The 18,515-nt window shown below is 34.5% G+C and overlaps 1 protein-coding gene across 50 annotated transcripts; it reads right to left on the minus strand.

Annotated features, from left to right (window-relative positions):
• Window positions 1-3,678: 3,678 nt before the first annotated feature.
• On the minus strand, window positions 3,679-17,263 carry LOC126724017 (putative disease resistance protein At3g14460). 50 transcript variants are annotated; one of them, XM_050428078.1, is made up of 17 exons: window positions 11,620-14,866; window positions 10,474-10,531; window positions 10,215-10,353; window positions 9,989-10,088; window positions 9,586-9,768; window positions 8,686-9,112; window positions 8,299-8,597; window positions 7,918-8,187; window positions 7,230-7,350; window positions 6,965-7,128; window positions 6,762-6,819; window positions 6,503-6,635; window positions 6,277-6,376; window positions 5,580-5,644; window positions 4,970-5,323; window positions 4,783-4,860; window positions 3,679-4,340 (listed from the first exon to the last, which is right to left on the minus strand). In XM_050428078.1, the coding sequence occupies exon 1, from the start codon at window positions 14,722-14,724 to the stop codon at window positions 11,632-11,634; it is 3,093 nt and encodes a 1,030-aa protein (XP_050284035.1). In that variant the 5' UTR covers window positions 14,725-14,866; the 3' UTR covers window positions 3,679-4,340; window positions 4,783-4,860; window positions 4,970-5,323; window positions 5,580-5,644; window positions 6,277-6,376; window positions 6,503-6,635; window positions 6,762-6,819; window positions 6,965-7,128; window positions 7,230-7,350; window positions 7,918-8,187; window positions 8,299-8,597; window positions 8,686-9,112; window positions 9,586-9,768; window positions 9,989-10,088; window positions 10,215-10,353; window positions 10,474-10,531; window positions 11,620-11,631. The 50 variants fall into 50 exon arrangements, 48 of the variants coding, with proteins under 48 accessions (XP_050284035.1, XP_050284031.1, XP_050284042.1 ...); XM_050428074.1 differs by having other exon boundaries at window positions 6,503-6,641; XR_007654571.1 differs by lacking the exons at window positions 6,965-7,128; window positions 7,230-7,350; window positions 11,620-14,866 and adding exons at window positions 14,998-15,146; window positions 15,672-15,785; window positions 16,887-17,263 and having other exon boundaries at window positions 3,745-4,340; window positions 6,503-6,641.
• Window positions 17,264-18,515: the final 1,252 nt, after the last annotated feature.

Genomic DNA, 18,515 nt, shown 5'->3' on the forward strand with positions numbered 1-18,515 from the left:
TCAGATCATATCTTGTGTTTTTTCTAAAAGCAAAAAGTTACGTCCATTATTTGAGATGACTTGGACTAATTAAGTCTTCGCAATTCGCATCATGTGTCTTTCCACCCAGCTACGATAACGATTTTTTCTAAATAAAAAAAGGTGCAAGAAGATAATTTATTTTAGAGAGTTATATATATATATATATATTTATTTATTTATGAGACTGAAAATAAAGTGAAAGAAAGAATTTGTTTTTAAGAGCCTATTCATTGTTTTTTGTCCGGCCGGCCTAAACAGTGTGGTCCCATACAAAGTGGTGAATAACTCTCTGATAAAGTTCAAAGTTTTGAATAAACGCTTTCAACTCTTCAAAACTTTGTCTTTGTCTACCAACACAGCCGTGTATTGTAGGCCTTAGCCTTAAATTTTAAATTTTTTTATCTATTTTATTTATTTTCTATTTAACATATTCTAACAATAGGTGTATCTTATTTAGGAAAAAAAATAAAAATAAAAATCTACATATAATTATTATTATTGAAATATATTGTGTGAGACAAATAAAATTATAATTATAATAAAGAATTTTAAATATGTGTATATATATATATATATATATATATATATATAATATAAAATTAACCATAATTTCAAAATGATACCGAAATATTTTATTTCTTTAACCAAACCAAAACAACTTTTGGTACAAGCCTCTTTTAGACTATAATTTTTGGTTTTCTAGGTTTTATAAGTTTATGTGTTTTTTGTTGTTTAGGGCCCGTTTGGTACATATGTTTAAAAACTGAAAATTGTTGTTTGAAAATATTTGTGAAAATACGTGTGAGTGAAAAAGTGTATAAAAATATGTGTAATGTTGTTTAAAAATTGAAAATTGTTGTTTGAAAACACAAACCAAACACCCCCTAGTATTTGTTATATTGTTTGGCATTTGTTGTGACTGTGTACAATTTGTTTGTTTATTAAATTTAAATATTGTACATAAAATGAGTACTGAGATTGATTGATAGTTTTCAACTAGTGAATCAGGCAATTCAAGTACTCTACTATGGAGAATTGTACTTCATTGGGTGTTATTGTACTTTTTTTTTACTGTTATTACTTAATTTAAAAACTAAAATAAACATAAATTATGTCTAAAAATATTTTAAAATATACCTAAATATAAATATTAATTAATTGTCTAACCCCTAACATATTGTACTCTTGTTTTTCAAGAATGGTTGCACCCCATGACCATACCCATCTTGATGTCCATGCAAAATAGCATTACACAGTATTACAATTGCAAGTTTCTTAAAGCTATTCCAAGTTTCCAACTATCACCAATCATCAATACTATGTGCATTATTGAGTTGATAAACTTTAGGACATTTTTTCATTTCTAACTTCTTCTTTTTCCCTATCTAATACATACTCACGTCTTCCTTTCTCTCTTAATTTCCCTTTTACCTAATCCCTTCAAGAAGCAGGAAAGCTACACCCACTACACATACAACTTATGAAAGAACTAGTAAAAGTTTATTAACTCAATTGTTGTGGAAAATGTTATGAATTTTTTGTGTATTGCTTATCATATTAGTGGACCTTATGAAACAATCTCATGAATCGTGCCTCTCATTTTTGATGGCCCCCACACATATGGAGACTCATCATATTTGCTAAACGGGATTATTCTTATTTTATTTCTGTTGCTATGAATGTGACTTTTGCTAATGGTTTGGATTAGTGCTACGAATGTGAATGGTTTGAATTAGTGCTACATTAGGAGTTGAAAAGTCGCCTGTTGAACTTATGTCATATTTTGGAATTAAGTAGCTTGGTTTTATTAATTTAGAGTACCACGTCAATTGTAGTTGGTGAGTAGCTAAAAACGTCCCAAAGTCCATTAATTTTTCTTTTTTCTGATTTTCTAAGACAATAAGAATGACAAAGTCTCAGCTATGATTCCGAGCTAAGTGGATTAGAGTTGAAATAGAAAACCAGCATTAAAACTTACATTTATACATATATCAAAATGATCCAGATTACATTATTCCAATTTCCAACTACTATTTTTTACTTTTACACCTGTTATTTGTTTTCTTTCGGCTGTAATTTTGCAATTATGTCCTACTCAAGAAGAGGCCAAAGTCTTTGACGTGGGTGCTGATCCTAATTTCGTATCTAGTATTATCTTGTAAAATTTTTATTTATGACTAGTCAATGTCAAAGACTTTTTGGCGACAATATTTTTTTTCCTAATTCGTACGTATTTGGTGGTAATGACTCATGCAGTCATATATTATGAACTTGGCCATTCGGAAATCTCGCAGCTTTTGTCTAGTTCGTTCAATGATATATTATTGGCAATTTTAGTTGGTGGTTCACTGAAGCCATTCACAGCATCATCAGAGACAATCTTGAAATCACATTCAAAGATTAATTACATCCCGGACACCCACATTTCATGCAAAGATGACGCTGTCCTCCAATGCCTTAGCTACGGCTTTCATTGAAGGAACTAGACTCAAAAGGTCACTGGTGCCAGGGTAATCACATATCTTAGCACAATATGCCAAGCATATTGTATTTATATAACTTGGATAGAAGAAATTTCATTTATGGTTAAGTTTGCTGTGATTCAAGATATATTGTTTTTAATTTTTTTATAAATAAAAGTTACGATCTTTCTTAATAGAATATATATTATGAACTTGGCATTATTTGTGAAGACTGTTTTTTTTTTTTTTTTTGAGAAATATTTGTGAAGACTTGGACCCAACTAAGGCTGAGGACTTGGCGTCAACTACCTTTTACAAATTAGTATCTAGTTCCTTCTTGGAAAGTGTTTCACATAGTGAATGCTACTTTATGTCACTAGTATTATAAATTTTGCAATATTTTAGATAATCTATACCACGAGAGTGGGAAATTTCTCTTTGTTAACTAAAATCGAATTAAAAATAAAAGGTGGGATTTTTTTTTTTTTTTTTTCATTTTCATTGAGGAAAGAAAAAGGACTCGAGGGTACGTATGTACTTTCACTAGAGAGGTAAAAATGCAATGAATATTATGAATTAAGGATGGATCTCGAAGGTTATATTGGCAAACTGAGGAGCCGAATTTACATCTCTATTGTCTATACGCAAAAGAGAAAGAATGATACTAGAAATACTATAAAATTTATATTTTAGAAATTCGCAAAAGGTTATGCAGTAAAATGTGTAATATTGTAAAGTATATTGTAAAGTTGTGATTTACAACTATTTTGTGTTGGCTTTAATTCCATGCCAAATTTGATTGTGATGGGCAAAAAATACTAAAATAGTTTGGAATTCTTACAACAAGAGAATTGAAGTTCTTCAAAAAGACTACTTAACATTCTTATATTTGAGAATAAAGACCCAAATATCTCTTACTTGCAACATAAATTGGATAAATCATACAACATTGTCGTATCTATTTGTGTAAAATAAAGTACTTTGAGATCATTATGAGCTCTAAAACATGTAGTATTGAAATTCAATTCACTAAGCAAATTGGCACTTCTCTATAGCTATGCCTTCAAACCGCTTAGTATTTTAAATCTTGAACTGGTATTAATTTCGAAGGAAACATTAGGCATTCCTATGCTTTATAAAAAACAAAAAGAAGCCTATGAAGCTAACTGAAAAGACAACTGCCAATCATCATAGATGAGCACAATATAGATACCATAACATATGGAACTTAATTAGTACTAGAAATAAGTTGAATACATGATAGCATCAAGGGATATTTTTGGATTAGGTGAGTAAATTGAATCATGTGGAGCAATTGCCTATTATACTGTTGTTAGAAGCTGCAAATATGTTCCACATTTTATGTCTGAAACCTGTGAAAGAGTTTGCAAATATTTTAAAAATAATCATTGGTTGGAAGTCAAAATCTTATACAAAGAAACATAATTAATTGAACAAAGCTGACAACCACAAAGCACCTTCTTGTTGGGGGAAAACCTATTAGTCTAGTACTGATATGGGAGAGCCTCAAGATTGACTTTGATCCTTCAAGGAACAGGACTTGAGCATTTTTGTGGTAGTAGCCAGATTTTCCATCTTTCTCTATTTCAGGCACCATGGCATCGGCATAGGACAATATAAAGTTCTCGAGGTACAAAAGGGAATTGGGAAGCTTCTGCTAGTGAGGACAGCAACGACATCAAGAGTGCTGAGTCGTTTGGGCCATCTAGAGTTGAAGCGAAAAACCAAAAAATAGCACTATGTTCCCAAGAGATAACTTCTCATCTTCACGTCCGCCACCAATTTCAAAATGTCAAATAAAGCCTTTGCGAGCCCATCACAATGAGTTTGTTGCATCTGGTGATGAAAATTGGATTTAAAACTAGGCATATGAAATATACAATTTTCCTTCCCTATATTGCAAAATGGAATGCTTCAGTTTTTTCTTGTTAAAAATACACCTTGGATGATGGATTTTTAAATAAAAACATTATTTTAATCAACAAGAGAGGATTAGATCCAATGGAGCATAATATTCCAAAAATGGCTAGTAAATTTTTCTAGGAACAAAGGATGTACAATTCTTCTCTATTTCTATTATAATGACAATCAGCTAAATGGTTTAAAGTATATGAGCTAATGCCATTCAGTTCCATAATCCATTCAGAATGGATTTTGATCTTGGCCTTGACAATGTGTTGTACAGAGAATTAAAAGGATAGGTGATGGTCAGGAATATGTTTAACGAGTACCAACAAAAAAGAGAACTGATGCTGATCCAAGTCTTTTTGGCATGTACCTGGCTGTAAGATGAAATTCTGTATTTGATAAACAACTTGGTTGCGTAACAGCATTATACTCCTTGCATGTAGTGGGTCTACAAAACCAGTTTAAGCATCCACAAATGAGAAGAATCCAAGAATTAAAGAAATGTGGAGCAATTGTTAAATCAAAGCATACCCTACCAGATTGTGTAGAATATATACCTGACTATAACATTCATTTGATGTAGCAAGCCTACAGTTTTGTGAATGGTAGAAGGTATTGGAGATAGGGTTAACTAGCCATAGCTCTCAATATCGACCATGTCATAGTCTTTGGTACTGTGTGAGTGGTCTTGCAGCAACTATATGCATCCCCTCTTTCCAGACGACTGATGAGACTAGCATACAGACTCGAGAGGTCTTGGTCGATGAGGTCCAGAATCTTATATTTAAGGTAATAGCAACCATAAGTCCAATGTCCCCTTCCTTGAATATGGTATTTGCGTCGAGCATTCGGATCATACCATGTCAGTAATGGACTTGGCGGAGCCTTAGGTGGCACTGGAATAATGAGTCCTGTTGAGATCAAACCTAGATGTTTTAAGATAATAAGAGACTGACATTACTAACTTAGCTAGCAGAGCAAATTTCTTCCAAAGAAGTTTTTGTTAATGTATTATATGCTGTGAATCAATATATATATTTGTTTTCCAATATAGAGGCTGAAATTTTAAGCTACTTTGGCTAAAGTTCCCTTATTAGAGATGGGTTTTATGATTCCCATTGTTGAAAAAAGAAAAAAAGAAAAAAGAAGTGAGTTGGAGTAACTAACAATAAGATCATTGTCAAAAGCTACAAAATTGTTGAGGAAACTTGGATCAGAGTTTGGCCACAGTTCTGCAGGGCATCAAAAATAAATGCTAAGGTCAATGGCCTTAGGAGAAAATAATACAAACAAGTAGATCTGTGTAATATTCAATACAAAATGGAAAAATATGTATATTTTGGTCATGGACCTCCCAGATAGATTTGTATCTCTATTACATTTAGAGTATCAGGTAATTTATCTCTATTACATTTAGTGGCAAAAATCAAACTATATTAAACAGACATGGCAACAAGCCCTACATAAGCAACATTTTGAGAAGTTTCTTAATTTTCACATTATTGTGATCAATGATAATTAGCAATGAATTATGGTAATTATGAAGATCATGGTCAAAAGCCCCAAAGTTGTTGAGAGAATTTTTATCAAGATCTACCAAAGATATTATAAATGCACAACCCTGTGGTTCATAATAACTCCCATCCTTTCCAACATAGCACCCCCCCCCCCCCCCCCACCCCACCCCCAAAAAGAAAAAATTTTCAAGAACTGGATCAGAGCAATCCTGCTATAAGGTTTCAACATGTAGTCAAGAGTTTTTTGTGAAACTCCTACCTGTCCTTGACTATTTAATTAAATCTAGAAAAAAAAAAAAAAAGGTATGAAACTTGGAAGTGCAGTGATGTAGGGATAGATGGAGTACCTGGTTAGTTTGGAGTGCTGCCACTGTTAGTACTCCATTAACAGTACCTTTTCTCCTGAATTTACTAACCTTACTTCTCTCACCAAGCAAACAACAAGTCCTACAAAATATAAATGGAAATCAACACCTATGTGCAATAGGAACACCAGTATAATTGCAGAAAAGTCCCTTGATATTCACATAGAAAATAATTGAGTTGTAGAGATTTCAAGATCATGATTCATACTTGATTAGCTTGGAGGACATGTTCTTTTAATCAAATTTCAGTGCTAAAAATGAGGACCACCTGTGGTCATTCTTGCCATTGCCCTTGGAAGTCTTGTCTGGAAAAAAAGTAAACACAAGCCCTCAAGGCCAACCTGCAGCTTCAGCAAGTACAAAAGCTTAGGAAAATTCTCTGTAGAAAATTAGAAATATCGAAAGAAGGATCAGGTGGTGCAGCAGCTTGCTGAAATATTGATGGGAAGATGAGGTTAAATACTTACAGGAAGTATTGGGTGTGGTCCGTGCAGAGGGAGGTTGGGTAGGCTGGCTGCAGGCACCCTGGAATTTAAAGCAAGGTAATAATTTTCAAAATCACAAACTGAAATCTCATACGACTATTGACAGCATATTGTTGTTTGAAAACATGTAGAATAGTGCAGCACCCCTTGAAAATAAATTAAGAAAGAAAAGTAAAGAGAATAACAAAAATCAAAGCAGATTTGGAATTGTCTTTCATTCCAAGGCATAACATGTATCCATGAACTTAAGATTTGCCTGCAATTCGCTCCTAGAAATATAGCCATCCCTACCTCCTCATGCTAATCCCATGAACATTATAAAAGTCAAACAGCAATTGCTGGTAGTCAGCTGATAAATCCATAACATTCACAAAAAAAAAAAACAAGGATTATCGATAGTCAAGCAAATGCCTAATTTAGTAGTAACCAAAAAACAAAGTCAGAAGATACTATTAATCATTTGAAATTCCCAGGGTGCCAAGTTAAATAATTGTCTAAATAATGAACAAGCTTATTCTGCAATGGACCACATTAATGCCTCTTCCTAGGACTGGTCAATAAATTGCTATTTCTGCAAAAGAAAAAGAGAATAAATAACAATCATGGTTCTATCGTTCACTAAAAAATTATTTCAAATAAATAATAAACTAATAAATGCATCAAATCACTTATTCAGTATCTAGCTGTCCCATGTTACATCATTCCATAACTTTTCCAATGAATAGGGAAGATGAAAGCTGAATTATTTATTTTTTTGGGTTATATTGTGATACATGAATTTTTGTTTGGAATTAAGGTTTAGTTGACTTCAGTATTAATAACAAAAGCAAAAAATTCAACTCCAGGGAACATTCTAGTAAATCTATAAGAAATGCAGGGGAAGAAATGAGTGGAGAAAAAATATTGGCCTGACCAAAAATAAAAGGCATAAATGCATAATTAAATAACTAAAACCAAGGAAATAGAATTTTTTTTTCTAATACACAATAATCTTCTTGTTATTTCATAAATGAACAGATTATTGGGAGAGAGAAATTCTCTTTCAAAAAACATGTTTTTACTGCTTCTTGAAGCACATTTCAGTTATGGTACCAAATCAATATGACAATTTGCCAGTTTCTGTACAACAAGTACTTACCAAACTGTAATATTATGTTGCTGCATGTGAATGAAGAAAACAGGTGATGAGGACTTTGTCTACACTTTCAGTTTCATATGATCATCATCGATTAATATGATGGTGAAGTGAGCAATCTTGCTCCATTCTTTTCCCCTCTTCTCATCGCAGCACTGTTCCTTCAACAAAGGAGACTACTCATCAATCCTCAGTGTCGCAGCCCATCTCTCTAGATAACAAGTACTTGAGCTCAAGGCAGAAAGTGATTGTCGCACCATTCCTCAGCCAGTCCTTTATTAAGTGAAAATTTTTTCAGATATATTTATCAAAAAGATAAACGTACAAATAAATATAAATGTAATCAAACGAAAATGGGTAGAGTGCAACACTACAACACATTACCTGACTATAAAACAGGGGCGTGGGTCACAATTGATATCTATAAATTCATAAAAGCTATGTTTTCAGTCAAATCGAAAAGCTGAAATTGGACTATGAGGCATCATTCTGCATTTCACAACATTACACCACTGTATATACAGTCCAAATATGAAGTAAACAGAACATGCTAACAGGACAGATGTCATTGCAGCTCATCGGATGTAATTTAGCAATCTGGAAGTTTTGATTGCAGGAGGCTTACTTGGTTTTGTATACTATTGTCTGAGGCCTCAACATTCACACATTTTGTGTCTGAAAACCTACAGAAGAATTGATAAAGATTTAAAAATCATTTATGATTGCAGGTCCAAAGTTTGTTACCAACAAACACAAATCAATTAAACAAACCTAACAACCACAGAGCATCTCTAGCTTTAAAAAGAATATTAATAATTGCTGGTAATGACATGAGTGTGCCAATTGGTGTTGAAATCCCATGCCATTGAGTGATGTCAGATGTGGAAATGAAATGTCGAGGCGGATAAGAGAAGGGGGCAACAACGCCTCCTCCGGAAAGGAACCCACTTCTCTGCCGTAATACCGAATTATAATTTCTCTGAGAGAGTGAAGACTCTGAGAAAGAGTTTCTCGCACGACACGATTTCAAGCATTTGTAAATTGCAGGGCAAACCCCCTTCAGGAAATGATTCCAGTTCTGGACAATTCATCAAGGCCAATTCATGAAGAGCCGAAGGACTAGGAAGTGAAGCAACAAGCTGGGGACAATATCTAATTTCAATAACACTTAAAGAAGGAAGTAAACTGGGCAGATTTCCTGTAAGCAACAAGCAGAGTGGACTCAGGATCTACATATTTGTGCAGTGTAAGTTATTGTCAACTTGTTGTAACCACGGATTTAAGTTGAAATGCCCTTACAAGTACAATAACTTCTTCCGATTTCTTGTTTTCCGCTTTCTAAATAAATGCAAATGAAATTTATTTTTTATTTTTTATTTTTTTTTGAGATAGTTTTAACTTATAACTTCTGTTCTTAATAATTGCTGAAATGAAATAAATTGTAATGTATGTTAAATTTAACTAATTGTGGACCTGATAAATTTTTTAGAATGGTCTCATCAAATTTATTTTTTGCAATTTGAACTAATTTAAAATAACTTTCCCAATCGCAATTTTTTCACTCCTACAGTCCAAACTGAAAAACATATCTCAAAAATTAATAAAGCTCTACAAAACTACAATTCAAAATAAATTTAAAAAAAAAAAAGAAAAAGAAAAAAAAGAACTCACATGAATGAGAGAGAATCGATGTTCTTGGTTTGATTGGATAGTCGTGCATGTCCAAAATTGGAGATTCATTCTCTATTTATGAAGATCATGGTCAAAAGCCCCAAAGTTGTTGAGAGAATTTTTATCAAGATCTACCAAAGATATTATAAATGCACAACCCTGTGGTTCATAATGACTCCCATCCTTTCCAACATAGCACCCCCCCCCCCCCCACCCCACCCCCAAAAAGAAAAAATTTTCAAGAACTAGATCAGAGCAATCCTGCTATAAGGTTTCAACATGTAGTCAAGAGTTTTTTGTGAAACTCCTACCTGTCCTTGACTATTTAATTAAATCCTGAAAAAAAAAAAAAAAAAAAGGTATGAAACTTGGAAGTGCAGTGATGTAGGGATAGATGGAGTACCTGGTTAGTTTGGAGTGCTGCCACTGTTAGTACTCCATTAACAATACCTTTTCTCCTGAATTTCCTAACCTTACTTCTCTCACCAAGCAAACAACAAGTCCTACAAAATATAAATGGAAATCAACACCTATGTGCAATAGGAACAACAGTATAATTGCAGAAAAGTCCCTTGATATTCACATAGAAAATAATCGAGTTGTAGACATTTCAAGATCATGATTCATACTTGATTAGCTTGGAGGACATGTTCTTTTAATCAAATTTCAGTGCTAAAAATGAGGACCACCTGTGGTCATTCTTGCCATTGCTCTTGGAAGTCTTGTCTGGAAAAAAAGTAAACACAAGCCCTCAAGGCCAACCTGCAGCTTCAGCAAGTACAAAAGCTTAGGAAAATTCTCTGTAGAAAATTAGAAATATCGAAAGAAGGATCAGGTGGTGCAGCAGCTTGCTGAAATATTGATGGGAAGATGAGGTTAAATACTTACAGGAAGTATTGGGTGTGGTCCGTGCAGAGGGAGGTTGGGTAGGCTGGCTGCAGGCACCCTGGAATTTAAAGCAAGGTAATAATTTTCAAAATCACAAACTGAAATCTCATACGACTATTGACAGCATATTGTTGTTTGAAAACATGTAGAATAGTGCAGCACCCCTTGAAAATAAATTAAGAAAGAAAAGTAAAGAGAATAACAAAAATCAAAGCAGATTTGGAATTGTCTTTCATTCCAAGGCATAACATGTATCCATGAACTTAAGATTTGCCTGCAATTCGCTTCTAGAAATATAGCCATCCCTACCTCCTCATGCTAATCCCATGAACATTATAAAAGTCAAACAGCAATTGCTGGTAGTCAGCTGATAAATCCATAACATTCACAAAAAAAACAAGAATTATCAATAGTCAAGCAAATGCTTAATCCAAAAAACAAAGTCAGAAGATACTATTAATCATTTGAAATTCCCAGGGCGCCAAGTTAAATAATTGTCTAAATAATGAACAAGCTTATTCTGCAATGGACCACATTAATGCCTCTTCCTAGGACTGGTCAATAAATTGCTATTTTGCAAAAGAAAAAGAGAATAAATAACAATCATGGTTCTATCGTTCACTAAAAAATTATTTCAAATAAATAATAAACTAATAAATGCATCAAATCACTTATTTAGTATCTAGCTGTCCCATGTTACATCATTCCATAACTTTTCCAATGAATAGGGAAGATGAAAGCTGAATTATTTATTTTTTTTGGTTTATATTGTGATACATGAATTTTTATCTGGAATTAAGGTTTAGTTGACTTCAGTATTAATAACAAAAGCAAAAAATTCAACTCCAGGGAACATTCTAGTGAATCTATAAGAAATGCAGGGGAAGAAATGAGTTGAGAAAAAATATTGGCCTGACCAAAAATAAAAGGCATAAATGCATAATTAAATAACTAAAGCCAAGGAAATAGAAATTTTTTTTTTTTCTAATACACAATAATCTTCTTGTTATTTCATAAATGAACAGATTATTGGGAGAGAGAAATTCTCTCTCAAAAAACATGTTTTTACTGCTTCTTGAAGCACATTTCAGTTATGGTACCAAATCAATATGACAATTTGCCAGTTTCTGTACAACAAGTACTTACCAAACTGTAATATTATGTGATGACTACACGGTCAATCCTTATGATGGGGATATGAGAAATTTTGCGCCATTCTTTTCCATTCTTTCTCCGATACCGCTTTTTTAGCAAAGGGCACTTATAAATATCTAGAATAGAAAGGGAGGCGGGAAAGCCCTCTTCTGGTAAGCGCTGGAGGTTATCGCAGTTCAAAATCTCCAACTGTTTAAGCAAGGTAAGGTGTTGAAATCCCTTGCCATTGAGTGATGTCAGATGTGGAAATGAAATGTCGAGGCGGATAAGAGAAGGGGGCAACAACGCCTCCTCTGTAAAGGAACCCACTTCTCTGCCGTAATACCGAATTATAATTTCTCTGAGAGAGTGAAGACTCTGTAAACCCCACTCCATGCGTCTGAGAAAGAGTTTCTCGCACAACACGATTTCAAGCATTTGTAAATTGGAGGGCAAACCCCCTTCAGGAAATGATTCCAGTTCTGGACAGTCCCACAAATTCAAATATATAAGAGATGGGAGGAGGGTGTGCATACATTCAGCAAGTGACTTTAACTTTTTACAGCCAGCAATAGAAATCTGTGTCAAATTTGGGGCGCACAGTCCCCCGATGGGAAAGGATACAAAATTAGGGCAGGAATGGATGGTCAATTTAGTGAGAGAAGTTAGATCCAAGAGAGATTTATCTGATGCCGAAAGAGATTCAAGATTATCAGAATACCTAATTTCGACAGATTTGAGTTTTGGGAAAAACTCTAATGGTAAAGACCAAAGTGAACCAGGACCTCTCTCTACGTTCAAGCTCTCAACTGATGGATAGTGACGGCTCCATGGCAACTGAAGCACTCCATTGATTTGGAGTGTTTTTAAAGTAGTGGGTAGACCACCTTCGGGGAGAGACGCATGGCAACCTCCAACTGCGAGACTTTGCAGCTTAGGTGATAATTCCTTCAACGCCACCTTATCACAATTCATCAAGGCCAATTCATGTAGAGCCGAAGGACTAGGAAGTGAAGCAACAAGCTGGGGACAATATCTAATTTCAATTACACTTAAAGAAGGAAGTAAACTGGGCAGATTTCCTGTAAGCTTGGGACATCCGATAATGCGAAGCTCTCGGAGGGTTGGGAAAACTCCGCCTTCAAATATAAACCATTCCTTCCACTCTGGCATCCATTTAAATGTTAATTTTTCTAGGGATTCGAATGGCTTATTAGTTGCCCAAGAGCCATCCCCGTAGAACTCACTATCCACACATGATACTCTGCCCAAACCTTCAATTGAGAGTTCCTTAAGGGCAAGTAGCTGCCCAAGTGGAGGCAAGGAGGAACAGTATCTACAATCGTCAAGCTTTAGGGACACCATATTAGAGAATGAACATGCTCCTAACCAACTTGGATATTCTGCACCATAATAAGATATGATGGAGAGAGATTTCAAGTTCGTATGAGGACACAACTGCTCAAGCACTTCTCTTTCTTGTTCTGAATCATAGTTCTCATGACCGCTTCCCCATTTCAACTTCAACTCTGACAAGCCCTTCTTATCCTTCAAATTAACCTCCTTTGCATCTCTTGTTTGATAAACGTTTTCCAAGTTTGATATACACAATGATCCAGAAAGATGTGGAATCTCTCCTAACTCTTTAATGCTACTCCCACTTTGTTTTTCTTTTCCCACACAAAAAGCACTTAAATTTTGGAGGCTTCTTAATTTACCCATGTGCATTGGCATCCCTTTCAAAGGGGTCCCTCTTATATCTAGGTGACGTAAGTTTACGAGTCTTCCCATGTTGGTTGGCAACTCTACGAGGGAACAACAATTCCTCAATAACAAGGTTTGCAAATTATACAAACCACACACAGAATCAGGCAAGCCTTTGATAAAGGTGCCATTAAGATTCAAATAGCGAAGGTGTTTCAAATTTCCAACAGAATCGGGCAACACATTTATTAATATGTAGAGAGACAATGATAATACTCGTAAACACTTAAATGTGCATAACAAATCATTTATCTCCATTGTTGATATAAAATTAATCCTGAAATTTGACGTAGATGGCGATTTTAGTCCCAAGAATGTTCGCAAATTCTTAGCTTCATAAGACTCCTTAAATTTCTTAGGGACAACAAATTTAGTTGGAAAATATGACAAATGACGCATCTTTTTTGTAATTTCAAGTGAGTTATCAATCTCCAACCTAAAACAAAATTCTCCAGATATAAATTTTGCTAAGTCATTAAAAAGGTCATGCATTATGAAACATAGTTCATCATTATTTGATCGTTGAAAAAATGATCTCGTTATTAGCTCATCAAAGTATTGTTCACCTATTTCTTCCATGCTTCCATTTCCCTTGGGTTTCAACAATAAATCTTCTGCCATCCACAACAAGACTAACTCCTCCTTTGAAAATTCAAAATCCTTTGGAAAGATTGAGCAATAAGTAAAGCATCGTTTCAAATGTGATGGGAGGTAGTTGTAGCTCAATCTTAGAGCTGGAAGGATACTACTTTCACCTCCTGGTAGATCCCATATATCACTCTCCAAAATATGATTCCACTCTCTTAGGTCTTGTTTAGATTGCAACATACCCCCAACTGCTTTTGCAGCTAAAGGCAAACCTTTACACTTACAAACAATTTTTCTACCAACTAGTTCTTTATCTAAATTCAATTCTCCATTCTTAAATGCATGCTTTGCAAATAACAACCAGCATTCTTCATCAGACAATTGCATTAGATGATGAATTGAAATAGGCTGCACAATTGTCGCAACATTTTCACTACGTGTTGTAATAATGATTTTGATCTCTTTTGCCCCACATCTAAGCATTGTAACTAACTTATCCCAAGCAATATATTCCTCATTCCAAACATCATCTAAAACAAGGAGAAACTTCTTTCCCTTTAAGCTCTCTCTTATTCTAATTTGTAACAAATTCAAGCTATGAATGTCACAGTTAGACAAAGTGATCTCTTCAAGAATAGTTTTTGCTATTCTAAAACTATCAAATGTGTCTGAAACACAAACCCATGCTTTGAGATCAAAATTCTCCTTTACTCGGTTGTCATTATATACAAGCCGAGCAAGGGTTGTTTTACCAACCCCACCCATGCCCACTATAGGAACAACACATATCTCATCACCATTTGCATTATCTAATTGCAACTTCTTAAATATCTCCTCCTTATCAATATCTCTACCATACACACCATATTCTTCAGAACAAGAAGTTGTTAATTGTCGTGGTGGTAGTGGTACTCCACCGGCAACTTCTATCAGATTATGGACCTTCTTTTGTTCTATGAGTATTTGTAATACACCTAGAACGTTTTCTAGCTTTGACTGTATCTTTTTGTCAAATAAAGTAGAGACAAAGCGCCATACCTTTTTAGTGCGGGTTTGGAGTTTAGCTTCTGACTTGGATCGTAAGGCTTCAGTGGCAATCTCATCCAGAAGGTCATCTGCAACATAAATAGCATCTTTAAGCTCGTCCAGCCATTTTTTCACAGCTGAGTTTGTAAATTGCTTCTCCTCTGCATCAATGAGCACTGAGTTAGCAGATAACAGCACAAACTCCAAGTTTTGTAGCAATTTCTTATTGAGTTTCCTTCCCTTGAAGTAGTCTATGACCTCATGAGAAGCCAGTCTATCAAGTGCCACCTGAATAATTGAAGTGGCAAGTGCTTGTCCCAGGAAGACAGCCATGGTCTCTTGTTGCTTGAAGAAGGAAATAAAAAAGCCAAAGGGAAGCAATTGCAATTTAGGTAGAAAACCAGGGGAGAATGGCTTGCAAAGTGATAGATATATAATGAATGGCCCAGACCCGGTTATAAGCACAACAATTGAGAAAGAATTTGGCATTACTTGCCTATTACACAAGTATTGTGAACTTTGCATTATTTGAGATAACCTAGAATGCGACAGTTGAAGACTTCACATCCAATCATATCTTTCCACCCACCCCGTAGAGAGTTTTTATTTTTTATCTTTTTTTCAACCAAAATAAAATAAAAATGTGAAAAAAAAAATGCATTGTCAATGAAGGAAAAAAAAATTACCTTATAAACCAATCTCATGGATCATTCCTCTCATATTTGATGGTCCCCACACACTTGAAGACTCACATATTGTAAAAGGGATGCACCATGAGACAATCTCATAAGAAAATTTTCCTATAAATAGGGGAAAACCCACATGCTATAAGAGGATGCACCATGAAACAATCTCATAAAATAAATTTTCCTATGCATGGAGGTCATCGCATTATGCATCTCTCTCAAAAGGCAAATAACTCTGAATTTTTTTTTAATGATGAAGCCTCATCATGTTTGCTAAACGGGACCATTATTAATTTATTACTGCCTATGAACGTGACTTTTGCTAATGGTTGGAATAAATGCTACGAATGTGACTGTTGCTGTTGGTTTGGATGAGTGCTACATTAGAATTTGAAAGTTGCCTGTTGAACTTATGTCATATTTTGGAATAAGGTAACTTGTTTTTATTGATTTGGAGTACCACCTCAATTTTAGTTAAGTAAAATTTTCCAATGAATGGAGGATTTTCTTTATCAAAACAATGATTTCTAAAACTATACAAAACAAAGAAGTGAAAAGAGAGCTGATTCTCAAACAAAGGAAATAAGCTCATCTCATATTTGAGGGAAATTAACACTGTTTTTCATATTAAACATTGAAATGCTTTCACATGATGCCCCAAAATTGCTCAAAATTTAATTAAAAATCAAAAGATAGGAAAACTGACAAGTTCATTCTTCAGTCAGAACCTAGAAGAATATATTTAATCTATTGGCATGAGAAATTGCTAGCATGATCTCCGGAGTATATGATCCTGATTATTGGTTAAAACGAAAAGGAATACCTGTCGATCAATGGGCACATCTCAATACCCTGACTTGAAAAAAAACCTGAATTTTTTTTTTTTCTTTTACAAATCTTTTTATACTTGCTCTGTTTTAGGAACACCCTCAAATTAAAAAAAAAAAAAATTTATTTGTTCTACTTTCAAGCAAAAAAAAAAAAGAAAAGAAAAGAAAAGAAGAAAGCCCAAAAAAAAAAAAAAATGGTAACAGAGGCAAGCCCAAGGCAACTCGGCAAGTCCAACAGATTACAAAGGCAAACCCACTGATTCTCAAAAAAAAAAAAAAAAAAAAAAAAAAAACCCCCAATATAGAGCTGCAGACCAAATCAAATCAGAAGACAAAAATCACTTCTAATTTTCTAAATCATAAATCCTAAAGGCTTAAAGCAAACCTAAAGAGTAAAGACAGAGTAAGCAACGCCTCAGGCTCAAACCAACTGCCAACAGCCGGAGTCACGGAGATCGGATCGGTCACGTCGCTCGCAGCTCGCAGCTCGCTCATCGTCGGAGATCGGTCCAGTCCAAATCGTCATCGTCGCTCGGCTCGCTCGCCCCTCGTCCTCGTCGCTCGCCACAGCCCTCATCGGAGATCGCTCGTCGCCTCGTCACCTTGTCACTGCCTCAGCGGCCTCAGCCTTCACGCCTCCCTGCTCGGCTGCTCCGGTGCTCCCTCCCTCAAGGTATTTCATTTTACTAAACTAACTTCTCTCTGACTCTCTCTTTTTCTCTCTGACTCTCTCTGAATCACTGAAGTCTGAAATGAAAATAATGACTCTCTCTCTCTCTCTCTCTCTTTATTCTTTAATACTAATTTTAATACTTTGTCTTTATCTGATTCTGTGATTGGGCCACTAATTGCTAAGCTTTAACTTTATCTTTATTAATATTTGGCTGATTTTTTGACTTATTGAATTTAGCTTTATTTTAATATCTTATCCGTTGGTGTTGGTGGGTGTAACGGTGTTGCTGTTAGTGTTGGTGTGTGTGTTTGTGTCGGTGATATTTTAAATTATTAATTGTCTTTTTAGTATAATGCGTATTGTGATTTGTGATTGTAAAATATTTTGATTGGCAGTTGGCTCTTGTGTTTGGGGAAATTTTCTTGAGGCTTGACTGGCTTGTCTGGTGAGTGGAAGGGGGGGGGGGTGGGGGGGTGGGTGGGGGTGGGGGTAGATGAACACATGGGACCGGGTAAACAATAATTAAAGCAGTATGATGTGCACATCAGCCCATGGGATGTGTAATGTGCACATGGCTGGCTATTTTAGTGTAATGTGCACATAGATGTGTGCTAGTGCAACTAATGAACAATAATTTAATTAATTAATAATTAATTGAGGAAAACAACTAATAAACAATAATTAATAATTTAATTAACCAATACATTATAAAAGACAGACAAACAAATTAAATTATATTAGGCTAAACAACAATTAATAATTTAATAATTAATGAAATAACAATACAACAAATTATAGTTTATAAAAGACAAACAAATTAATGAAACAACTAAACAACAATAATTAATAATTTTATTAATATGTCAAATGAACTTATAGTTTATTGTATAGGTACCTTTGTTCATTTATTTTCTTTTCATTTTTTTTTTCCTTTTGAGGTTTTTCGGTGTACAAAATGCAAATTTGTTTTGGTTTTAAGAACCTTTTTTTTTTTTTTAAGCACAAACTTCATGCCGGCCAAATTTTGAATTTCGGCCGGTATTTACCGAAACGTCCCGAAACACCCGAAATAGACCGAAATGACCCGAAATTTTTTCAAAGTGGAATAGGAACACCCTGGACAAAATTCCTAGAGTCGCCACTGCTTTATAGCTTCTGAGAACCTTTTCAAATAGGGACTACAAGCTACTGTTGGACACCAACGGGATTGTTCATCACTCTTGACGCCACTATAGTTACATATTAAATTTAAGGTTTTTCTTAAATTTAATTTATTTTTTAAAATTTTCTGACATGGCTTTTAAAAAAATATTAAAATGCTGATGTAGCATTAAAAAAAAG

Source organism: Quercus robur, chromosome 4 (genome assembly GCF_932294415.1).
Source record: "Quercus robur chromosome 4, dhQueRobu3.1, whole genome shotgun sequence".
Taxonomy (NCBI): Eukaryota; Viridiplantae; Streptophyta; class Magnoliopsida; order Fagales; family Fagaceae; genus Quercus; species Quercus robur.

Coding starts and splice junctions, on each gene's coding strand:
- LOC126724017 (XM_050428117.1), bottom strand. CDS start 14,724: ATGGGTGGGGTTGGTAAAACAACCCTTGCTCGGCTTGTATATAATGAC.